Source organism: Sturnira hondurensis, unplaced genomic scaffold, assembly GCF_014824575.4.
Source record: "Sturnira hondurensis isolate 20B ecotype Veracruz unplaced genomic scaffold, ASM1482457v3 Scaffold0013299, whole genome shotgun sequence".
Taxonomy (NCBI): domain Eukaryota; kingdom Metazoa; phylum Chordata; class Mammalia; order Chiroptera; family Phyllostomidae; genus Sturnira; species Sturnira hondurensis.
In genome coordinates this window covers 8,668,856-8,694,100 of record NW_028085930.1, presented here as the reverse complement: position 1 = coordinate 8,694,100, position 25,245 = coordinate 8,668,856, and the positions used below count along the sequence as shown (strand labels likewise).

Here is a 25,245-nt window from a genome sequence, read left to right as displayed (position 1 = left end):
ACTTATCTCTCTGGTTTCAAATTTAAAGAAAAGATAAAACATCAGTTACATGCAGATGATGGTGAGCAGTGAATCCATGATTAGCATATACCTTTTCTCACACACTGAAGATCAGAGGAGGGTGAAGGAGCTTTACTTTTCTCTTGATGCCAGGGGCTCAATGCACACTTTATGCATTCACTTAATCGTGTAACCTGGAGGGTCAACTGAATATGACATCCTTCAAGACTGTTTGGAAGTATGTGTTTGTGTGCATGTACACATGTTGGATGGAACTAGGTATATGGGGGAAATTTAGATGGTTCCCATAAAGAGAACCCTTCTCTTTCTAGTCTCTGTGTGATCTCGTCCATGAATCACAGTTCACAGACTAACTACTCAGTGGAAGACTCACTCTACCTTAGATATAATGACAACTTGATATGTCGGAGTGACGGCTTTAATTGAGTTATATTCAAGGGGGGAAGCTTATTCCTTTGGTCTGGTGATTTTTAGGGTAATGCTGGCCTTCCAGGATTTGTTGGAACTCCAGGTGAGCAAGGCCCACCAGGACCACAGGTAACATGGACTCTACTCCTTTCTCTTATTTTCAACCTTTGTGTAAAAATGCATAGAGATCTGATAAGAGGCAGCTCCAAGAAGAAATGAACATTTGGGACACACAAGAGGATCTACATAGGGAATAGATCAAATCTGCTTCACATTCACTTCACGTCCTTACAGAGTATATTTCTTCAACATACATGTTTTACTCGAAGCTTTAGAGGGGATGAAGATGTATAAATCTGTATAAATAGATAAAATAATACAGAATACTCCCTGGAGATTGAATTTATCGATGTAAACAAGGTAAGCAACAACATTTATGCCCAAACTAGAAAGAAATCCTAACAAAATAGGACATTTATATCATCTTAACTGAATTGACAATGTTGCAAGCCCACATATATTTTTAAAATTCTCTGGAAGGTTATTTGGTGTGAAAGGAAAGACGTGGGCTTATTGTCACTTTGTCCCATGGCTCATGCTAGGAGACTAGCTGTCATTTCATGAGGGATGGCACAGTGAGTCAGCCGGGGGTCGAACCTGGTGGTTTCACAGCAGTGTTGGGCTTACTGGGGAAGAACAACAAAGTCAGAGAATCAAAAATCCTAGAAGGACCACTCATGCTCATTTTGTAGGTGAGAAAACAAGATTGAGAAGACTGTAGTGATCTGTCAAAGGCCACAGATTACTGCCTTGTGGAGTCTAAATAAGGCATCTCTATTCTGAAGGATCCAGGGGAGATTTCTTCAGGTCTAGGGCAGAGATAGGGTGGTGGTGGGTGGACAGAGGAGAAAGGAATGGGAAGAACTGGGTTCTGCTTTAGAACTGCCTACAAATGGCTCTGAGATTCTTGAATGGCCTTTTCCTGAATTTTATCTTAAACTATGGCTTTGTCTCAAAATGATTTGGTCTTCTGAAAGTTACAGACCATCTACCTAGGCATCCTGGACTCCAAGGTCTGGCACATACCTCGTAGGCACTCTGACCTCCTTCCTTAAGGAGGGAGGTCAGTTCTGTTCTCCAGAACTCCAGGAGGTAGTCCATGAACTATGGTGAATTTTATCAGAACTTCACACCAATTCAGGATAGTAATGTATTGGACCTCAGAAGTTTGCATTTTAAACCTGTTTCTGTTCTTTGCAGGGCATCAAGGGCCCCAAAGGCTTGGCAGATATGACGGTAGGTAAAGGTTTGGATTCTAAACTTTATTCTTTTCAGAACACAGAGCTTTCTACTTTGACAAAACAGAAATCTACAAAGATTCTTTAGTTTTGCTTCTCACAAATTTTGTGGGTACCTTAAGCTTATAGAATAGACTTTACTTTGAAAGGTTATAACCAAATCAAAAGAGTAGAATAATATTTTAGGTCATGGAAGGAATCTGGATGTATCTGAGCAGGACTAGTTGACATGAAAGGAAAGATTGAGACCACCCCCCTAGGCAATATGCCTTTTTTGTAAAGTTCAAAAATATGCTTATAGAGTATTTATAAGCCAGCATACAGGACACGGTCCCGGCCTTGGTGTCTCATGGCACACCTGAAAACAGTCTCAAAAGTTATATTGGTTCTTCATCTTCCAAGTACAGAAATACTATTGTGGGTTGGGGGAGGGAAATAGGGACAACTGAGGAGCAAGAAGTGGTGGGTGGAGGGAAAAACAGAACAGAGAAAGGGACAAAGCAGAAACTAGGGCAGCCATTCTAAAGGAGTGTGCTAGGAATTGCTGATACGGAGATCCAAGAAGTGAAGGCACTTCTCTGCCTTCTGTGCCGAGATTCCTGGATTTAAACTTCTTCAAAAATCTTATATGATTCCTTTGCCTTGTGAGGCAGATAAAAAAGATAAAAGAATTCTGCTTACTTACCTAGCTCTAACAATATGGGTATTATATCGTATGTAAAATATTTTAAATGTTCTAAAATAGCCACTGGATCCATGAATGTAATAGCTGGATAGTTTTATTTACTGTAACAATTTTCAGGTTTTCTGTTATAGCTTCAAAAGTTTCACATAGGCTCTGATAATATCCATATGGCATTTCTAAGTCACTAGAGTGAGGAGGAACATACTTCAAATTAAATATTTTTCCCTTTTTTCTGTCTGTCTCCATCTTCCTAACAGCCTTGTGAAATCGTTGACTTCACACGAAAAAACTGCCGTAAGTTGTTTGGAAAGGGCTCAGAGGGAGCCAGTGGTGTGAAAAGGGGATGCATCCTGGGTTGAGGACATAAGTCACCATGGATTTGATTGAGGTTTGGGAGGTGCCATCGTCCATCATAAAAGGATCCTATAAATGAGTATATTTAGTTCAGTCCCCCCTTGGGTAAGTAACCTTCCTCAAAGTGGTCTTAGAAATGAAATGGCCTCAGCCCCTCGATGGTGGAGGAAAAACTCCAGTGTGCAATACGGCACCCCATGAAATGCAATGGTAAGTGCATTCCCACACGTCTGCATCTTGTTCTTAACACAGAATAGGCAAAAAGAAGCTTTGTTCTTTTGATCTCATCCATTTAAACGGGAGGGATCAACAGTGAGCTTTCAATAAGAAACATGCCCTATTTTATTTACATTTAGGTTTTAAAAGTGGAATTTTGAATCATCAAATTTTAAGTTCTTACATTCTCAGATTTTAATTTATTTACTGTCTTCAGTGTATTCCAGGATATTTGCATCCTATAATAAACACATCTCTCCACTTCCTGGCAACGGGGAGAGAACACTGATTTGGCAAATTGCTTTATTTGGGATCATGGTTTTCTTCACAATCATCCCTCACTCTTACTCTGACTCTTCCATATTCTGTTCATTCCCATCTAGTTGCCGCTCAGAGAGCATATGAAATCCTGCTTCTTAGAAACCATAAAGAATAACACCATCATCTTGACCACAAAAGAAAAGAGTGTCAGAGTTGGCCTTATAAAAAGTGAAAACCCCTTTATATTAAAAAGCAAACAGAAAAATGAAAAAAATACATATAACGAAAGCAATGGATCCAAGCAAAGGTTCAAACTTGCTTACATTATCATGTCAAAATATGTAAAATTGCTGCTCCTCAATCATTTTCACCAAATGCTTTATATAAATATAGATATTTTATATTTGCTAAACATAAATGTAAAAACCTCTTTTAGATTGAAAATGGGTGAAAGACACAAATGGAGGATTCAGAGAAGAAAACCTGCAAATGAGCAACAAACCTGAAAATGTTCGACCTCACAAGAAGTCAAAGAATACAAATCCAAAAGAGATAATCTTTTTGTTTCTTGAATTGGAAATATATATTTTTAAATGGCAAAAAATAAATACCACATTCCAAATTGGGGAAATGCATAAAAATACTCATTGCTGGGAGGACTGCTAATTGGTACAACCTATCTGAAGTGCAATTAGACAAAGCATATCAAAAGCCGTCATGACGGAGATTTAGGTGGGGTCACCACTGGACAAATATGCACAGAGACGTGGACAAAGGTGCTCATCATAATGGGATGACAGCAGTGGAAGTCGTGAGATGTCTGTGTAGTGGAATGGGTGATATCGCTCTAAACAAATAGATGTCCATCACACACTAAGTGAAAAAACGATTCTGAACAGAACATATCCTACACTTCAAGTTATGGAATTTAGACGCATTCAGGGTAATTTAAATTTTTTGTTCTCTAATGTTTTCCATAAAAATATATTACTTTCACACACATATAATACATCCATAGTTTATTATATATATGGCTCCAGAATAGCTCAATATTAATTTGATTTAAGTTCAGTACATGTGACCTCAGTGCTCAATAGCAGTGACACAAATGTGTTTCTCAAATCAAAGCCTGGAAGAAGCCAGTAGAGGGTTAAAATTGTGCCCCAAGGGGTGCAGGGTGCTCTTTATATTTTCTTGCTCTGCCATTGGAAAGAGGGTGCTCTGTTTTTCAAATGACTTCATAGTCTGAGCTGTACACCATGCTTCAATTGGCAAGCAGAAGCAAGGAAAGGAAAAGTACACTTCGAAGCTGTACCTGCCATTTTGCTCACTCTGTTGCCTAGAACGTACTAATAGGGCTACTTCATCGGGTAGGGCAGTCTGTTCCAGGAAGCCATGTGCCCAGCCAGACACTGGAGCTCTCTTACTATAGAAAAAAAGGAGCATGAATAGAGGGGAGCAAGTAGAGGTCCCTGCCATAGGCAGGCAGGAGTTGGAGAAAGCCACTGATTCAATTTGCCAGACGAGATGGTTTTCCATCTTGAAGCACTTGTGTGGAAAACACACCACTGCTTATGTAAACTAACAGATGTCTTCTTTTCTCTCCCAAATAATTTTCCTTCCAGCTTGTTCAACAGGTAAATAATACTTCTTCTTAACTCAAATCTTTACTTGTTAGAGGCACTGCAGAAAATCTTAAATCCCTGTATCCACGTTCCCAGGTGTTTCCAAATGCCCCGTGTTCCCCACAGAAGTGGTCTTTGCTTTGGACATGTCCAGTGACATCTCTGAGTTGGCGTTTGAGAGGATGAGAGACATTTTATTGTCCCTGTTGATGAAGATGGAAATAAGTGAGAGTAACTGCCCAAAGGGTGCCCGAGTGGCCATTGTTGCATACAACAACAAAATAGATTACCTGATTCGCTTCTCGGACTACAAAAGGAAGCCCGCACTCCTTCAGGCAATCCAGAAAATCCCCCTGAAGAGGTCTTCTGGCAGCAGAAACCTTGGAGACGCCATGAGGTTTGTGGCCAGACATGTATTCAAACGTGTGCGCTCGGGCCTTCTCACGAGGAAAGTGGCTGTGTTCTTCCAGGTGGGCTGGGCCCACGATACCGATGCCATCAGCACCGCCACCCTGGAGCTCAGTGCGCTGGACATCATCCCTGCAGTCATCACCTTCACAGAGGAGCACAACCTCCCAGATGCCCTGGTGGTATGTGGGGGAGCTCCTGGGGGACAGGGGAACTGGAGTGGTTAGTGTATTGTCCTTACCCCTCCATCGAGGACCACATGAGGTAGGAGAGCTGTCCAGGGAAAGAATTTCCTAGGGATTAATGTGTATGCATGAGAAGCGGGGTGTTTCCTTACGGACTCTACTACTAGTGCTGACTGGTCTTCTTGATCCCTTATTGTGGGCTATGTGCTTCATCAACCTGACTTTATTCACTTATCCCCAAACTCTATAAGGTAGGTTTATTGTATATCTCCATTTCAGAAACAAGAAAACTGGCTTAGAAGGGTTAAGTCTATCATTGAAAGTCAAGTGGCAGCCTGCTATTAGCTGCCTGCAGAGCCTATGCTTAATCACTATTCTGAATTATATCATGGGGGTTCATAGAAGGTAATTTTCTTTTTTTACTTGGGGTGAAATATATATCCATAGAGGAAAGCAGGTGATGTGCCCCAACTTTAAATGTAGAGCTGATTGGGTTTTTATATATGATTAAAACTCCAAAACATGTTTCAAGGTACTGAACATTTTCAGCATCCTTTAAGTTTTTCTTATGTCCTGCCCCATACCATATACTCCCAGAGTCACTGATTTTCTGGCTTCTGTCACAATCAACCAGTCTGACCTGCTCTGGACTTTCATATACATTGAATCCTATGGTATTACTCTTTTGTTACTGGCTTTTTTCACTCATCCATGTTGTATTATATAGGTAACTCTTCTTTACTGCCATTTCTGAGTTATTCAGAAATGGCAGTAAAAACTTGAGCATCCTTATAACCATTTTTCTGAATGTTATATCTAATGAGTTTCCTGTCTCCATTTTATTAGCTCTTTTTCTGGAGATTTCTCCTGATCTTTCATTTGAGGCATGTTTCTTTGCTGCTTCATTTTGGCTGCCTCTTTGCGTTTGTTTCTATATCTTAGGTAGATCTGCTATGACTCCCAGTCTTGGTTGGATGGGCTTGTATAGTAGGTATCCCATGGGACCCAGTGGCACAATCTCCTTGATCACCTGAGCCTGCTGCTCCAGGAATTTTCCTTGTGTGAGTTATATGAACCTTCTTGTTGTAACCGAGTCTTGATTGCTATTGGTCTGTTTGTGTGTGGGGTTGACTCTCAGGCTGGCTGACTGTGAGGATCAACCTGGACTACCAGCTTCTGTGCCAGTGTGGGCTATATGAAGCAAGATTCACCTCTGCAGGGTCTGGTGCCTGCCAAGATCTCCTTTTGGATATGCTGCTTGTGAGGCTAATTGGATCCTGCTCTGATGTTGTCTGAAGTTGGCCACTGAGTATGTTGGTTCTGGGGCCTTTGGGGAGGGACTCTGGTTCAGACCAATATTAGATGCTGCTTGTGACTGGCCCTTGGCAATTTGTCTGGAGCTATAAAGCTATCCACAGTTTATGGCTATCTCTGCTGAGCTTGGGTGTGCATGGGAAGGACCAAGCTGCACACCAAGGCCAGCTTTTACCACTACTGGGCCCAGGGGCAGGTCAGCAAATGTCCCAAGGCATCCCAAAATTCACTTCTACCTTCTTCTTCTTGCTAAGCTCAGTCACTGAGAGAGCCTCTGGCAGTACTTGAGTTGTATGAGGTAGGTTCTCAGTGAGACACGAGATGAGGGTGAGTGCTGTTCACCAGATTGATGCAGCTTCAACCTTGGTGTCAGTGCTGGGTCTGAGGCCACTCAGCAAATGTCCCATGGTATACTAAGTCTAGCTGCCACCTGTTGGGTGCTTGCACACCTGTGTGGTCGGGCGAGGTCTCGGGGAGTCATCAGGGTGAGGCCAGCAGAGTTTATCAGGCCCAAACAGCCCAGGATTTAGACCTATGAAGGATGAGCTTTGCACTGGTTGGGCATGTGAGGGGAAAATGGCCCTGTCCTAGAGCCACAAAACTCAGTCTATTCCAGATTCAGCCAGGAGCCTGATCTCGGCAAGGTGGAGCCACAGAGAGCCAGGAGAATGGGGTTAAGGGATCTTTTGTGATGAGGAGGTGCTGGTTGGGCTGGGGGAGTGGTAGGGGAAGTGGCCTCTTCTCTAGTACCACAGAACTAAGTCTGTCCAGGATTCTTCCCAGACCACAGCAGGGCAGAGCCACCAGGAGTTGGGAGGGTGGGGCTACCTGATTTCCCCGGAGGGAAAAAGCACCATTCAGGTTTGTAGGAAAGGGTGGGAAATCATACCCGCCTCAAAGCTACGCAACTCAGTCACTGACGCCCCCTGGGTTTGCCCAGATCTCTTACACCCTGTCCTAGGCATCTGACTCCTCAGCTTGGCATAAGCTCCACAGGGTGGGGCTATTGCATTCCTCCAGGCAGATGCCATATGAAGGGAAGTGCTCCACCCAATAAAGATGGTGTTTATGGTGTGGGAGAGCAACTCAACACAGGGATCTTGGCCACTGTCCTGTTAGCTCTCTCACCAGAACCACAGACCCTAGTCTCTCCTCACATGACTCTAGTCCGCCCTACTCTCCCTCCTCCAGAGCCCAGGGTGAGTAGCTGTAAACAAGATTTTGTGTGTTGGTTTAAACAGGGTGCCTATGTCTCTAGCTGACTCCAGTATCTCCCTGGCAGACAGAGTCCCTGCTGAATTTCATAGTCATATGTTTCTCTGGGCCTCTCTGGTGCTCTGGAATGGGTAGCCCTGCTTGGGGTTAAGACCCCACACTTCTCGGAGGGAACCTTTGCAGCTATTATAATCCTCTGGAATCTCAGCCACAGCCCATGGGAATGAGGCCAGCCATTTTTGCATCTCTGCCCTTCCTACCAGTCCCAATGTGGCTTCTTCTATAAATTCTTGGTTACATGACTTCTCTTCAGCAAATCCTCAGTTGGTTATTCAGGTTGATGGCTCTATTTTGAGATGTAATTTCAATTTGGTCATGGGAGGACATGAGTGTATTGTTTACCTACTCATTGCCCACCCTGGCCCCCGCCATCTTAGATCTAGATCGCTATTCTCTGTGTGAAATATTCCAGGATGCTTATGAGTGTCAGGTTGAACCATGTGACATCACCAATATCCAACTCCTTTTTCACCAGCAAGAGTGGAATCGTCATATTGTTCACCCTAATATCTTAGGATTTTAGCTGGGCTGGGCCACTTAATTGTCTTTGAATGTTCATGGTGCGATGGAAATGCCAGGGAGAGACTTTGTGGACACAGCTGTGAGTGTGTTTCTAGGAATCAACAGATAAAACTGTGAGAGCTTGCAAACTGTTAGGAAGGATGGACAGAATATTTTGGGCTTTGAGAAACAAGATTAAAATGCAGAGCGTGAATTCCTTGTTCAGGTTACCTTCCTCTTGGTGAACAGGATGTCTGGATAGGGATGGAGCAGTGGATGTGGGGCAGCTCTCAATAACCTCCTGGATGGATTAATAAAGGCGGAGTATAAAAATATAATGGTTTAAATTGGAGATGTAGCTTTTGTCTTCAGCTCTTCCATCAATAATGGTTGCCTTCTGAAAAGCCCCTTCATCTTCCTGAGTCTCATTTTGCTCAGCTCTAATAGGGAGAGGGTCACAACTATACATTATCTAGGTTTCTCACCAGGTGTGATTGTCTAACAATTGGAGAGTCATACTCACGGTAAAGTTCCATCTCCCCAGTGCTCATCAGTGCTACTGTCTGAGAGGGCATCCTGGGCAGACCGTGTTTGGATCTGATGTGGAGGTGATCCTTTGCCAAGAGGTTCTTGCTCTCTTTGTTGCTTTAGGTTCCTAGTAAAAGGATGTAATGGTATGGGGGAAAAAAACTCGCTACCTAAACCTCGCTACCTTATCTCTACCTAAACCTCAGTTCTGTCATTTCTATCTGCTTTCCTCTCCATTTTTCAGATATATACTTGCCCCAGGACGCTGGGAGATGACCCTGTTTCTTAGATTGAACAATTTAGAAAGGATGTTAAATGGTGCTTGCCAGGTCAAATGTAATAAATGACCTAATTTCTGGTGACATTAGCAGGGAGGAAAACTGTAAAAATGACAACCGCTTTCAGGGCCTTTCAGAAAAATCTTCAGTTCTTCACAACCGGTGTATTGCAGCCTTTAACCTCCCCTACTCTGTGCTCTGTCTTTAGGGGAATCCAGTTAGGAGAGTGTGAGTAGCCTGTGATTTTTCTTCTGAATTATCACCCTGAGGGCTTTCTTCAGCTGTGGAGATTTTTGTCTTTTCCCCCTATGTTATTTTGGTTTTTAGAACAACATCCAGATGCTTCTGGAAAATGATGCTTATTTAATTTGGAACAATTGTATAAACAAATACCCTGACTTCTCTGTTCATTTAAACATGCTTGGAGGCTGTGGACCTATTGAAAAGATTTTTAAAGCCATCCATCGAGTCCTCTAAGCCCTAAATAAAATAGTGTTATAGCATTTGGACTACGTGTGCCTAATCCCATTGTCAGGAACTGTCCGATTGCCTTGCGTCTCAAAACATAACTCATTCACCCAATATTTTAAAAGTTTAAAAACCACAGGATTATAGGAAAAATGCAATTTGTGTGACAGATTTCAAATTGAATTTTTCTTCATAAAAAGTCTAGTATGTGTTCCCTTGAAACAGTACCTAAGCAAATAGCTCATGTTTATTGAGTCAAGCTCTGTTCTAAGATCTTCCCACTTATTGATTCCCTTCATCTTTACAAAAACCCAATGAGATAACTCTTAATAAGCGTTCATTTTTTAGGTGGTGAAACTGAGAGAGAAAAGTTGAATAACTTGCTTAGGGTTTGGAATTCCCATTAGCAATGGGATTTTATTTCAGAAATCATAAACAGGAAGAGAGTTTAGAAGTTCAAAATTCTTTCTATGAATTAATTTGTATTACCTTTTCAAAAATGCTATGAGGTAGATCTATGAACTGGCCCTATTTTTATTTCTGTGTATTGCTCTTTAAAAAGAAATCCAAAGAACAGATTTGGATTTCTGACTATGAAGTCAGAAGACTTTGGATTTGTCATGAAGACAAAAAGTAAAATCAGCTTTAGAAGATGAAAATAAAGGGGTGAGTAAATATAAGTTTACAGTTGCGAGAACATGAAACATTTATTCTTGCATTATTATGCATTAATTATTATATTATTTATTTGTATTATAACTATAAACCTGCTTTTGCTCACTCAATATGAATTAAGAAGAAGGCCAAAGAAATTTTTTAAAAAATTTTTGATATAATTTCGGAATTCAGAAAAGTTGCAGGAGAACATTGATTTTTTGGTTGTTGTCATTTGCTTGCTTGTTTTGTCTTTTTAAAGAAAACATTGGGTTGCCCAGATAGGCCCTTTCAGAGGTTGTGGATAGCACTGGGCTGAGACCGTGGTGAGGGGGGGCAACTGTTTTCTGTTAGACCGTTATTCCCCTAAAGCCAGGATCAGCAACTGAAGATGGAATTAGGCAATGAGGCTTCAAATTTTGGCTTGGTCCCTTATGTCATCTGTATATGTTACTTGGCACTGGAATCTCAATTTATTCACCCAGGTCATTAAACAATTTCACCCAGTTTGTAAAACGGGGATACACTCCCCGGTTTGTTGTGGGAATTATGAGAGATGGTGCCTGCAGGGACATCTGATATTTTGTATGTGGGTGTTCATCTTCTAAGATTGCACTTTTGCCCAGGAACTGTATTAAAATGTATAGTTTCCATAAAGTACACACCTATGAAGTTCTAACCACCATGCTACATGCTTTGTCATGCCTTGTCACCTAACTCTTCACCACTCAAAATGTGGTCCTGGGACCAGCCACATCATCAGCACCCAGGTTTGTCAGAAATGCCTCATCTCACCCTGGCTGGTGTAGCTCAGTGGATTGAGCACGGGCTGCACACCAAAGGGTTGTCGGTTTGATTCCCAGTCAGGGCACAAGCCTGGGCTGCAGGCCAGGTCCCCGGTAGGGGGCATGTGAGAGGCAACCACACATTGATATTTCTCTTCCTCTCTTTCTTCTTTCCTTCCCCTCCCCCTAAAAATAAATAAATGAAATATTTTTAAAAAATCAATACCACATCTCAAGCTCCACCCCCAATCTTGTCAGTCGGGTTCTGCATTTTTAACAAGATCCCTGATGGTTTTCATGAATGTTAAAGTTTGAGGAGTGTTGGTATGATCTCAACTATCCTACAAGTTAGTAACAGTAATCTGCATTTCCAAAGGAGGTAAGGGAAGGTCAGGGGTGAAATGACTTGTTCTAGACCACATAGTCCTGGCATTGGCTTTCTCATACGTCTGGTTCCGTAGTCCCACTGTGCCCTCCAACACCCTCAACCCGATGTCAACTCCTAATATTTGCGGGGGAGTCCAGGAAGAGTCCACTGCTTCACGGCAGTCTTGGTGGGATCATGCCAACTGGCAGGAGCCAAAACTGGACTCGAGCTCCTGGGGTTAGTGACAGGTTATGTGACTCTTCCCTGTTTTCCCTCCTGTTCCCTGAGCTCTTACCTCAACTGGATGCCAGATTGTTTATAGCTCTCCCTCTTTAGGGTCCAGTTAGCTTTTCCTCTGTCCAAGGCAAATCCTCCTCCACAGTGCTTGCTTGCTTTCCCTCTCCTCCCATCCGTCTAAGCCAAGAGCCGCCTCCAGCTCAGTTCCAGGAATGAACATTGGCCTGTGGCCCCTGGCAGCTTAACGCAGCAGCTGAGGCCCTATGGGTCTCTAGCTCAGGGCCCGTGAAGATATTTTTAATAGTGAGGGCTGAGGTGAGAGGATTGTCTATATCCTTTCAGGAAATGTCTTTCTGTCTATTGATATAGATCCCTAAGCTGTATCCCCCCCACCCCTTATACTCCTGTCTTTAGTACACAACTTGTCCATAAGACGACAATTGGACATTTAGGAATGAACCTGGTTGAGAGAATGACCATAGGTGCTGATTCAAAGTGTAGTAAAGCTTTAAACCTCAAGAAGATCACTTGGTTTGTGTTTAAGGTACTCTGTTGTTTGAGATTTCCCTCTCTGGGGCTGGTGGGAGTTTGCAGAAGGAATCATAGAGCCCTTTTTCTCTTCTCACACTGGGACCCCTCCCAACACCATATCTCTGCTTGAGGCTTCTCAGGAATTACCTTGTCTACTTTATCAGTGACAAGGATCAGGCTGGCAACTCCAAAGTCCAAGTAACTAAATGTTAATTAATAACAACCATGTACAGATGAATCTATATTGCATCACAGTTCCCTGTGGACTTCCATTGTGGTTTTTGTGTACTTGTTCCCACAATTTTATTTTTGCAGGAGCAGGAAAAATGCTAAGCATGATCGCAAAATTACTCTTCCTAAGGAAAAGGTTTTTGAAAAGATGCCTGTTTTATTTTTAGCTATTCCAATTCATTTGAATTTAGTCCTTTTCCAACCAATAGTCCACACAGATGGACAAGCGTATCCTCTCAGCTGCTCAGAGGTGGAAAGGTCACCGAGTGTCCTGAACAGGAGGCAGATACAGAAAACAGTAAGTGAGGACCAGGCTGTGTTGCAACAGGAAGAAAGCTGGGCAGTACTGATTCTGATCTGAAACTCTGCTGCTGGAGAAACTGAGACCAGAGCTTGTCCCCGGTCACATGGGCAGTGATGGTAGATCATGAGCTAGGACCTGAGTTCATGACACCTAATCTATTTGTGCTGCATACACTTTTTCCACGAGCCATTTCTTTCTACAAACTTGGGAAAATACTGGGATTTGTTTGAAGTCTTTCATACAACCTTACACATTCATACAAATTCTGCATGTTATAACACCCTCTACCCCGTTTCCAGTCATTTGAAAATCATGTATCCTAGCATTTCCTCATGACCCTTGGAGTAAAAATTGATGCTCTTAGGTTTAGCCTAGCCTCCTCATATCTCCAGAAACCCAGCCAGGGGTCCTGATTTCGGAAGCCTTCCAACTTGCCTCATGTGATTTCCAGTGAAGCTTTTAATTTGTCAAATGCGTGGCTATGCTGTTTTCGGTAATCTTTGATGATTAATTAGGTCCATTTGGTTTGGTCAGTACACAAAACCGATAATCATGTGGAATAGATCTGAATGAATGTTGAAAGTTGGCAACTCTGCACTCGTCTTTCATGTCAGCCTCCTTCCTCTGGCAAGGAGTTTCAGGCTTTCAGATGAAACTCCTGCTGTGTAGCTACCCATTGGAGGTGGGTGTTCTGTTATCTCTGGGGGTGGGAGCACTGACCAGAATTCCAAAGATAACCGGCCTCCCTCTGGGCCTTTGTACATGCCGTTCCTCCACACTGCTGTGCTTTTCTCTGCTTCTTTGCCAGGCAAATGTCCTATTCATTCTTCCAAAAGTGCCAGATGCTATTATCTTCATCAGATTATCTCTATCCCTCCTCCTCTAAATCTGTATCCCCTTTTCTGTGTTCCTAAAACATGGATCACTTTCTTGAAAATAGTCTGTCTTTCCACTTAAACTTTTTGAAGGTGTGGCTGTGTCATTTTTGTATCTCCACCTGGCTTGTTAACACTTTTATGTCGGAGCTGTTTAGTCAGTCTTGTTGATTTGAATTTCTGAGTCGGGAAAAAGAATAATTTAGGTTGCTTTTGCCATATGAAGAGCAAGAGAGGATGCATTTTACCTTCTCAGGAGACTTAGGAAAGTTCTCATGTGTGGGTCTTCTTTTTTTGGTGTCACGTTAGCATAAACAAAAGTCTAACTGTATTTCTTCCCCAACAAGGGCTTTCCCTTTCAGTAACTCACTCTGAGAGAACATTTGGGATATGCTACAGTCCTAACCAGAAAAAGTGAAGAACTCTTTATGGAGTATATGCTCTAGAAAGTTCTTTTTCAAAGTAATCCCTGCCCGTCTATGTCTCTGAGGGCTGGCATGACATCTTTATATGCCTGGCACCTCACAGCCAGAGGGGGTCCAGAGCTTGCTTGGTACAGGCCTCTGGTTGAAGGAGGAGGAACTGACCTTCAGTGGAGCTCTGTCCTGTATGATTTGACAGAGTGGACAAAAAGACTGGACATGACTGGGCTTAGATATTCACCTCTTTGCAAACCACACCTCAATTCCTGAGAGACATAATCTAAAAGCATTTCTAATTTCATTATGAGGTGCAAATAGTCTGTATTAATCAGGGCAGGTTAACTGTGAAATCATTCATGCCCAAGTCTCAGTGGCTTAATACAATCAAGTATTATTTCTGCCATCTCTCATAAATGCACGTGGGACTTTGGGGATGCGTGTGGAGGGGAAGAGCGGGTTTACTGTGTGTGGCCATTTCAGGACCTGGGCTCCTCCTATCAGTGGCCCTCATTATACCCTTGGACCTCAAAGCCTTTTTCTGGATCCTCTACGTTTGGCTGGCAGATGAGGGCCAAGGGAGTATACCGTATGCACTAGAAATGGCGTATATCACTCCCACCTGCATACCGTGGGTGAGACCCCAATCATATGGTCCCAATTAACTGCAGAGGAGGGTGGGAAATGCAGTGTTGTTGTGGCCCTAGGAAGAAGAGGGAATGGGTTTGTTGATTATCCAGCCACTTGGCACATGGACCTTCTTGGACTTATTATTATTATTATTATTATTATTATTAATTTGCTTTTCAACCTTGATACTGGTTATTAAGTGATCCTAATTGGGAAGGTTAAGTGAAGGAGATAAACAGATTTGCCATCTCTACGGAGCCTTCCCTGATTTCTCCTCACTTCTGCCTTCTGGTTTGGATATGTTTCAACTCTGAATACCAGGAATACTCTGGAAAGGCCTCCCTTTGGTCTCTGCCTCTTTCCAGTCTAACGGTATATGACTCATATGACCACCTCCATAAAGGGAGGCAGGATTCATGGTTATAACTCCCACCACATTGGCCCTGCATACTGCGGGCAATCACCAAAGACTTATGGAATCTATAAATGATCGAACCCTGAACTCCCTTACCCTCACTCCAACACGACATGACATTGGCCAAGTTTTACACACAGTGGGAGTGTGAGGACCACAGCTCCTGTCCCCACAGCAAGGACAGTCCAACCTCCAGACTAGAACCAGAGAACTTAATGAATCTAAATAACTGTAATGGATGATGCCACATTATATACGCACAGAGTTCATATAATTATATATTATTTTCAAAAAGCATCACATCAATGTTTTTCTCATCTGAATTGGAAAAATCATGGCCTGAAGTTTAACTCAGTAAATGGCACATTTTGTGTATGTGTTTGGATTAGATGGACGCGACCAACAGATTCCACCTGTTTACCTGGGAGATGAATAGCCAGCAGGACGTGGAGCGTGCAGCCCGCTGTGTTCTCTGCTACGGTACGTCTGGACCACATTTCTGACCAGACCGCTGTTTTTAGAGCAGATGCATTATTTGGTGGCCACAGGCCAGATCTGTTCTGCAGATGTGTATTTTCTTGGTATGTGTAGAGTTTTAGAATCTGGAGATTTCCTACTAATTCTGGATGACCGGTTTTCCTTAGGAAGTCAGACTGGTCTGGAGAATCACAGGTACTGGGTTCCCCTGTGGCCACAGTCAGCCAGAGCTGAGTTGCGCCTACTTCCCTTTTGTGGGGCAAGTGTCTGCTAGTGACCCACACTTCCTTCCCCTCCCTATTGCCTTACCTCTGGTCTGCTCTGCTTACTTACCTGTCCTGCCAAGTTCTTGTAGATGGGAATCTACAAGATTCCCATGTTCCATCCTTAGGGGCACCTTAGTGTGAAGGGCAGACCACTGAACCAAGCATCAAGAGTCCTGGTTTAGGCCTGGATTTACCATTGACCGCCTGCGGGATATTGGCAAGTCATTCAACGTCTCTGTGTCTTCAGTCTCGACAACTCTATGCCACACCTCACACTAGCCTGCGCCCGAGAGAACTTTGTGCTGAAACCCATGCCTGCCCATGTGTGCAGGGCTCTCATCCATCCCCACATCATACAGGGCTAGAGTGAGTCCTATTGGCGAAATCACAAGGGGATTTAATTTCCCCCCCTCTTGATCCACACAAAGACCTAACGCTGCCCTGAGAGATTTAGTCCTGAGAACTCGGCCAGGTCACCTGCAGTAATTGCCATTTGCAGAGTATATTTTAATTGATGAACTGCTTTCACATCCATCATTTCATTTGACACATTGTCTCTCTGGGCCTCAGTTCTCTCTCCTGTAGAAGCATAGACCTAGCTGGTATTTACTGAGCTTGAGCTTTTCTTGAACTAGGCATCATTCTTAGCAGTTACATATATTAATTTATTTTTTAAAATTTAAACCTCACAAGGTAAATACTGTTATCATCACCATCGTCTCTGTTTGACAGATGAGGAAACTGAGGCAGTGGGAAGGCTGAGTAATTTTCCCAAGGTCATATACCCAGTAAGAGGTAGGATATGGACTGAACCAGGCAGATGTCTATGACCCTAAAGATTAAGAACATTAAAAACATTACGTGTGATGCCCTGGCTGGTCTGGCTCAGTGGATTGAGCATGGGCCTGCAAACCAAAGGGTTGCCAGTTTGATTCCCAGTCAGGGCACATGCCTGGGTTGCTGGCCAGGTCCCCAGCGGGGGGCATGAGAGAGGCAACCACACACTGATGTTTCTCTTCCTCTCTTTCTCCCTCCCCGTCTGTATAAAATTAAATTAAATTAAAAAAATAAACCTTAAGAAATACCCAAAACATTAAGTGTGAAATCAGATCACCTCAATTCTTCCTTCTGAAAAATGGGCATTTACTTATAGCACACATCTGCTGGCTTTGTCAATGCAATGCAAATAGCGCACAGAAGAGGCTATTCTTATTGAGAATCTGGAAATGTGTTTGTGCAGAAAGTGATGCCTGGTAACTCTGACCTCTCCCCACCCTTCCTCCCCAGACAAGTGCCAACCAGCCCTGGAGTGCAGGTCAGGCATGCCTGGCCCCCTGGCAATGGACATGGACGTGGCATTCGTGGTGGATAGTTCCCACAGCGTCGGACTTGATGTGTACCATGCCGCGTTGAGTCTAGTGGGTGCCACACTCAACAACCTGGAGGTGGCTGCACAGCCGAACGCATCCCCCTACGGGGTGCGTGTGGCTCTGGTGATGCACACAACTCCAGGCTTCTGGCCGGGAGCGGGACGCCCGCCTATACTTGAGGGTTTTCTTCTGACCTCCTATGGCCACCGGGCACAGATGCAGAGACACATCCATGAGNCATGCCTGGCCCCCTGGCAATGGACATGGACGTGGCATTCGTGGTGGATAGTTCCCACAGCGTCGGACTCGATGTGTACCATGCCGCGTTGAGTCTAGTGGGTGCCACACTCAACAACCTGGAGGTGGCTGCACAGCCGAATGCATCCCCCTACGGGGTGCGTGTGGCTCTGGTGATGCACACAACTCCAGGCTTCTGGCCGGGAGCGGGACGCCCGCCTATACTTGAGGGTTTTCTTCTGACCTCCTATGGCCACCGGGCACAGATGCAGAGACACATCCATGAGGTCTCGGACCACATGCTACAGGGAGCCCCAGCTCTGGGTCACGCCCTTGAATGGACACTAGAGAAGGTGCTCTTGGCAGCCCCCCTGCCCAGGAGGACACAGGTTCTCTTCGCCATTGTGGCCAGCGAGACCAGCAGCTGGGACCGGGAGAAGCTTAAAACTTTGTCCTTGGAGGCCAAGTGCAAGGGGATCACCCTATTTGTACTGGCCTTGGGCCCTGGTGTGGGAACCCATGAGCTGGCTGAGCTGGCTCAAGTGGCCAGCACGCCCTCTGAGCAGCACCTGCTGCGCCTGGAGGGGATCTCAGACCCAGAGATGGACTACGCCCAGGGCTTCACGCGGGCCTTCCTGAACCTCCTAAAAAGTGAGCAGTCCTTGAGCACTGGGGATGCCCTGTGTGGGCTGGGGTGGGGAGAAATACTTACACAGCCTGGCATTTGGGCAAACAGGTGCCCACTGAACCTTCAACCTTGCTGAGGTACATGCAGCCCCACAGCCTCTGGGGGGCCTCTAGAGAGCACCCGTTTCCCAAAAACACTGAGCTCTCACACTGTGCCAAGTTCAGTGCTGCTTTCTCATCAGCTGGTGGTTGGGAGGCCTCAGGTTTCCACCTAACCTCTCGATTTGCTCATTTACCAAAATGAGAATTACAGTCTCTTATTTGCAAAGCCTACATTCAAGTATGTGCATGGAGGGCCTTTGAAAGCACCAATGATGTGAAAATACGAGGCATAGTTATTGCTATTACTATTTCCCGTAATCCAGACTTGAGAATCCAGTAGTGTATAACAGCCCTTCTCAAACATGCACAGGCATCTCCTGGGGATCTTGTTAAAATGTGGATTCTGTTTCAGCAGGTCTGAGCTGGGGCCTGAGATTCTGTGTTTTTAACAAGCACCCAAGTGAGGCTGATACTGCTAGTCCATGGACTACACCTTGAGTAGTAAGAGTTTATGACATTAATTTTTCAGGGACTTGCCAGGAAATGAGATAGGAGTCCAGGGTCTCCCACCTCAGGCTGGGTGGGTGAAGCCAGCAGTGGAGGTTAAGGGCACACTGATGGTGCAGTCCTGTCTTAGTGCCCTCACCTCCAGTCAGAACCAGTTGAAATGAATTCCTGGGCAGCCAGTACCAGAGCTGAATCCTCGCATGATTGTGGAGATTGTTGGGATTCAGGAGTGGGTGTTGTCCTGGTCACATTTCTGGGAATTTGTCTTGGGCTTTGTCCAAAACCAGTCATGTGTGGGGTGCCTCGTTGTGACCTGTGAGGCCTTCTTGCCCTCCTGGCCGGGAGACATGAGTTTCTCTGTTTGTGAGTGGGTGTGACATCCTGTCGGGAGCCTTGAGGGACATCTGACCCTTAATACTAAAGGAATAAAAGGGAGTCTGACGGATATCTTAGAAGTCCTGACACAGCATTTGTGCTTCTCCATTTCCGGAGGTACAAAGATCAGTGATTTGGTTCTCCTCCTCGTTTGGCTACTGCTGAACTATGTGATCCTAGAACTTTAGCTTCCTTATAGTGGTAGCCAACGGAGGAGAGGTTTGGAATGTAAGGCTGATGGCTTAGTGATTCTTTGAGGGAAAAGAAGGCTGAATGAGTCATGTTTCTGGCCTGTTTTAATTTCATTTTACTTTATTTTTTGTTTTATATTGTCAGGTTGAATTTTATGTTTTCTTATATTCTTTTATGTTGTGGTTTTACTTTACTTATATAATAGGATGCATTTTATGCTTCTGATTTTGTATTTGCTTTTATTTTCATATTTATTTCATGCTTTGCTTAAATTTATTTTACATCTTTTTGATCAATGGAAATTTTGTTTTATGTTTTGTTTTATTTTTATTTTGTTTTGCTTATTTTTGCTTTATTGTATATTTAATTTTATGCTTTATTTGATTTTATTTTATGTCTTCAGGTTTTTTTGTGTTAATGGATAGTATTTTGGTTTTATGCCTTATTTTATTTTATGCTTACTTATATATGTCTTACATTATTTTATTAGATTTGGTTTGATTTTTACATTTTATTTATAGGTGGAACAAATCAGTACCCACCCCCTGAGCTCAGTGAAGAATGTGGGGGCCCCAGCCGAGGGGACACTCAGCTGCAATCACATAGGCTTATCAAGAGGTAGGCTGAGGCTAGAGCTGAGGTTGTCGCATAGCTCTGTCCCTTGCAGGAGAAGGTCCCATCTCCCTAAAGAAAGGTCACATGCAATGCCAGTCCTTGACTTTACCCAAACTATTGGGACTTGGCTGCTCCTGTGTTTGACAACTTTGATATGGTTTGGTTTTTCTTTCCTAAAGAGTAACACAGGACCAGTAGAAAACACTCAAAGAGCACATAAGTATATAAAGGCAAAATTTAAAAATGTCCATTCCACCCCATCCCTCATTTTCCAATCCCATGTCCAAAGATGTAAAATCAATAATGGTAAACATGTTACTGTTACCTTTGTCCAAACACCTCTGCAAACCTAAGAAGGTAGCCAATGTGGCAACAAAGTCATTGGGAAATGCCCAAACCTAAACCTCACTGAGCCCAGAAATATCCGTTGGAGACGGAACCTCTCAGTTCCCGTGGTTTGGTTGTGCAGTCTGACATGGATTGTTTCTACACAGGTGGCACAAGCACGGGAGTGGTGTATCTGGCTTTGCTGCTGATTCAGGAGCACTTGAAGCAACAGACTTTGTTCCAAAGGAGAACAGAACAGCCACGATGACATCTGTAACTCAGAAAGCACTCAAAAGTTATAAAAGGAACAGATATGCCACTGAGGAAAATGAGCAAGAAATGTCTGCAAAACAAAAGAAAAACGGTTGAGCTCACTTTTTAGTCTTTATCTTAAAAAAACTCCCGTGTACTGTGTTAACATGCAAATTTTAGCTCTATATACTTCCCTTCCAAGTGCACAAATTCTTGTATGCCACTCAAGAAATTAATTTAAGAACACATGTAAAGGCTAGCTTTCACTTGAATGTAGAACTGGAGTTGAATGGCAGCTATTCTAAGGAGTATGATGGGGGCACACCCTGTGAATTGTCTGTACCAAGTTGTGGAGGTGCAGGGATCTATTGCAGAAGTGGCAACATCCTTGCGACCTTGAGGGAAAACACACTGGCCTGCACAAGGCCCCTTCATCTGTGGGTGGCCACAGAGGTTCTGACCAAGTTTCAGAAAGGTTTGGGTCCACCACACCTGGAGCACTGATTTAATATTGTAGCATGTTGTAATACAAATGTCGTGTGACTTCTCACACAGGTTCAACAAAATGAGCAAAACATTGACCACTTTAGAAACAGCTTTGGAGGGACTGGACTCTGAAGTTTTTAAACTGTGGGGGAAAGGTGGCCAGAAGAGTTCCTAGTGAGTGATGTGGTCAGTCCTACTTAGGTTAAATGAAGAGATAATTGCCCAGGGGTATTTTATTTTATTCTAGATTATTTTTATTGTTTAAATTGATTTGAGAGAGAGAAAGGGATCCATTTTTGTTGTTCCACTTACTTATGCATTCATTGGTTGACTCTTGTATGTGCCCTGACCAGGGATCAAGTCCGTAATCAGGAGGCTCAGTGTATCAGGAGGACGCACTAAGCAACTGAGCTACCCCGCCAGGGCCTTTCCCAGAGGTTTCGAATGTGCCTAGATGGTTCTCTATCTGGGGCTGCTAGTGAAGTGGCCATGGGAAAGTTATTTAACTCTCTGTGGCTCAGTTTTATGATCTGTAAAGTGGGGATTATGTGAATACCTATCCCATAGGGTTGTTTTGAGAACAAAGTTCATTAATCTATGTTTTTGTTGCAGAGTAAGCATACAATCCAAGCTAGCTATTAAGATGCTGATATGTTCGACCTCTTAGATTCCAAAGCAAACAAATAATACAACCAGGTAGAGGAATGGGCACTCTCACGAGGGACAGTGACATTTTGCTCTTTAGCCTGAAAATTAAGCATTGAAGAACTTATCTTGATGATTGTTCTGTTTTCAGTATAAAATATTCTCAGATAATCTTACTAAGGCAGTGATTTTTAGTTTGAGCTGTAGATTAGAAACCCCTAGGAATATTTCAAAATTCTCAGTGCCTCAACCTCATCCCAGGCCAATTCAATAAGCATCGCTGGGTGGGGGACTTGCCCAGTAGTTCCACTGAGCAAGCAAGAGTGAGGACCACTGCTCTAGGGCATTCCTTCCCTCAAACTCAAGGTGAAAAAGGTAGAGGAGAGCTTACTGGTCATCTAATCAGTTCTATTCACAGACAAAAACCGAGGCCTGGAGGTTCCCAGAATCTCTCACCTGCTCTGTAGCTTGGCTCTGACCAGTCCCTCTCCCATTGCATTCCAAGGCTATTCTGAATCTTCACCACCTCCACCAGCTCCTTCCTCCTCTTTTCTCTAGCTGGTGTTCTTATTTTTTTGCTTTTAAAAGAAAGAAAAGTGGCCAGGTGCAACTTCCTGTATTGGCGTGTACCCTGTCTATTTGCCCTCCAATCAGGGAAAACAGTGGTCCCTTGTCTTCAACTGTTCCCAACTATCAAGAACCCCACGGGGCTCTTTCAGAACTCAGGGACTAGAGCTCCTTGGGATGCAGCCACTGTTGGCTGTTACCTTCTTCTCAGTCCCTCCCCTCTTTTGGCCTCAGAGATATTCTTATCTTGTTCTACTGCTGATCCGCCCATCTTCGTGGGCTCCTCTTTCCAGGTCCATCCCCACAGAGAGATCCAGGTTTTATGGAACCTGAGATTTATACTATTTAGGGGCCCTCCTTAAGAAAAGAATATAAAATTTTAAATTTATTAAAATTAAATTCTAAAGGGAATATTTATTTAGAAGGGATTTATGCAAGTGAGGCGCCCTCAACCTGCAATGCCTTCCCCAAGGTTCTGTCTTCCATTCTCTAAGGATGTTTCGGACCACTGGGGCAAGCCTTCCTACTGTGACTGCAGCTGGTCTCTCTGTACTGATGACTCCAAATTCTTAGCTTCCATCCTTAACTCTCCTGGGCTGCAGACCAGTATATTCAATCAGCTACCTTCCGGATGGCACATTGAACATGCCCACAGTCATCTCAGACAAACTCAGCTGAACAAACTGGACTCATCCTTCCCGTTCAAACCGTCTCCTCCTTTATTCCTTTACTGGAATGAACCCCCACTGGCTCAGTATTGGAAAGCCAAATCCCAAACATCACTAGTTGTCTCCTCTCCTCACCTCCTGCCTCCAACTGGTAACCACATCTTGGTGTGACTTCCTCCTCAGTGTCTCTCAGATCCATCCCCTTTCCCACCATCTTCCCTTTTAATACCTTGGCTTTCACCTCCAGTGTAATTGCAGTGCTGTCTAACAGGTTTCATTTCTTCCAATTTGTCCTCCTTCCNATTTATGCAAGTGAGGGGCCCTCAACCTGCAACGTCTTCCCCAAGGTTCTGTCTTCCATTCTCTAAGGATGTTTCGGACCACTGGGGCAAGCCTTCCTACTGTGACTGCAGCTGGTCTCTCTGTGCTGATGACTCCAAATTCTTAGCTTCCATCCTTAACTCTCCTGGGCTGCAGACCAGTATATTCAATCAACTACCTTCCGGATGGCACATTGAACATGCCCGCAGTCATCTCAGACAAACTCAGCTGAACAAACTGGACTCATCCTTCCCGTTCAAACCGTCTCCTCCTTTATTCCTTTACTGGAATGAACCCCCACTGGCTCAGTATTGGAAAGCCAAATCCCAAACATCACTAGTTGTCTCCTCTCCTCACCTCCTGCCTCCAACTGGTAACCACATCTTGGTGTGACTTCCTCCTCAGTGTCTCTCAGATCCATCCCCTTTCCCACCATCTTCCCTTTTAATACCTTGGCTTTCACCTCCAGTGTAATTGCAGTGCTGTCTAACAGGTTTCATTTCTTCCAATTTGTCCTCCTTCCAATTCCATTCTTAACACCAAATTAATTCTTCTACAAGGGAAACTTGGTTATGTCATTTCTCTTCTTCTTTATTTCCCAGTTGTCTATAAGATAATGTTCAGATGTCTGGATGGGGCACACAGGTCTCTGCGGTTAGTCCCTGCTGTGTCCTCTGGGGCCTACTGACTTCCACTTCCCTACATCTACCTTTTATGCTCTTTGCAATTGCCCCTTATGCCCTGTTCTTTATTCCAAGTCTTCATGTCATTGCTCATGCTCATCTGTCCATTTGCATCCTCTGTACAGTGTCCACCTGGATTACATCTACTCATCTTTTAATACTCAGGTCAAGTTTCACTTCTACCTAAGACTCCTTTCTGGCCCCCACATAGACTTAAATTTTCATGGTCTCCTTTGTGCCCCTGTATCTTAAATCAAATTCTGCCATAGTGCCTGCAACCTTTCATTGCACATACTCGTGAAGAATTAAATGTCATTTCTTGTCATAGAAGCCAGGCTGATCCTGGTATACTTTTCAATTTCAGTGTTATTGCCAAAGTACACAGATCGATTTTTTTGTTGTTGCTTTTTCTTCCAAGTAGAGCTACATCATGAGACATCTATACCAGGAGAGAGAACCAGCCCAGGCACGTTGTGGTTTCACTGTAGCTGTTCTTCATGCCTATCCAGCTCTCTTCTGTCTCCTCCCCTTTTCTTCATCCCTGGATTCCATGGGCTTGTTTCAGTAAAACTGATTACTGCTGCAGAATTCTTCCAAGAAGGCAAAAGTTAACGCTCATGGCAAAAATAATGCAATTGTAAAACTGGGGGCTAACAGTAATTACTTGGGTGAAAACTTGCTTACTCCCCAATGCCATATTATGCTGGTAAAAGAAAACTTAAGACTCTGAGGCTTCCTTAGGTTGCAAAGAATGCCTTAGAGATAAGTAGTTTAAAGCATTTAGGATTTACTTGCCTCTGGTTCTGCTGACCAACTACTAGCCACAACAGCTATTTAAGTATAAAATAATTAGAAATGAAACAAGACTGAAAATTCAGTTCCTTGGTTGCAATAGCCGTATTTGAGATACCTGATAGCTGCATAGGCATTGGCTGCTGTATTGGGCCGTGCAGCCACAGGACACTTCCCTCACTGCAGCAAGTTCTGCTGGACAGTGCTGCTCTAGAAAAATAATCTAGGAGAAGCAGTCCTTGTTTGATTATCTCCCTGATTAAAGGCAAGGGTAGAGCTTCTGAAGGCAAAAGCCACAAAATGTCACTGGGGAAAATAATGATCTATTTAAACAAGTCCTTGGCTTGGCAGTGTAGAATCAGTTTGTAATGGTACAGGTGGGTGCCAGCTCATTGCTGAGCCCCAAACTGACTTGTTGAGCCTACAGAGTATGGTTGAAAGTTCATCAATGGAGTGTTTTTCT

At 43.7% G+C, this 25,245-nt stretch overlaps 1 protein-coding gene across 1 annotated transcript in view; it reads left to right on the top strand.

The window, feature by feature from the left end:
• Window positions 1–25,245, top strand: part of LOC118997585 (collagen alpha-4(VI) chain-like) — a 114,921-nt gene that overhangs the window by 88,003 nt on the left and 1,673 nt on the right. The window contains exons 31-40 of the mRNA XM_037061315.1: window positions 496–558; window positions 1,690–1,725; window positions 2,670–2,706; window positions 4,869–4,880; window positions 4,965–5,458; window positions 15,663–15,753; window positions 17,304–17,461; window positions 17,749–18,274; window positions 19,948–20,044; window positions 20,536–20,732. Coding sequence (XP_036917210.1) covers window positions 496–558; window positions 1,690–1,725; window positions 2,670–2,706; window positions 4,869–4,880; window positions 4,965–5,458; window positions 15,663–15,753; window positions 17,304–17,461; window positions 17,749–18,274; window positions 19,948–20,044; window positions 20,536–20,732 — 1,711 coding nt within the window. The remainder of the gene's footprint in view (window positions 1–495; window positions 559–1,689; window positions 1,726–2,669; window positions 2,707–4,868; window positions 4,881–4,964; window positions 5,459–15,662; window positions 15,754–17,303; window positions 17,462–17,748; window positions 18,275–19,947; window positions 20,045–20,535; window positions 20,733–25,245) is intronic.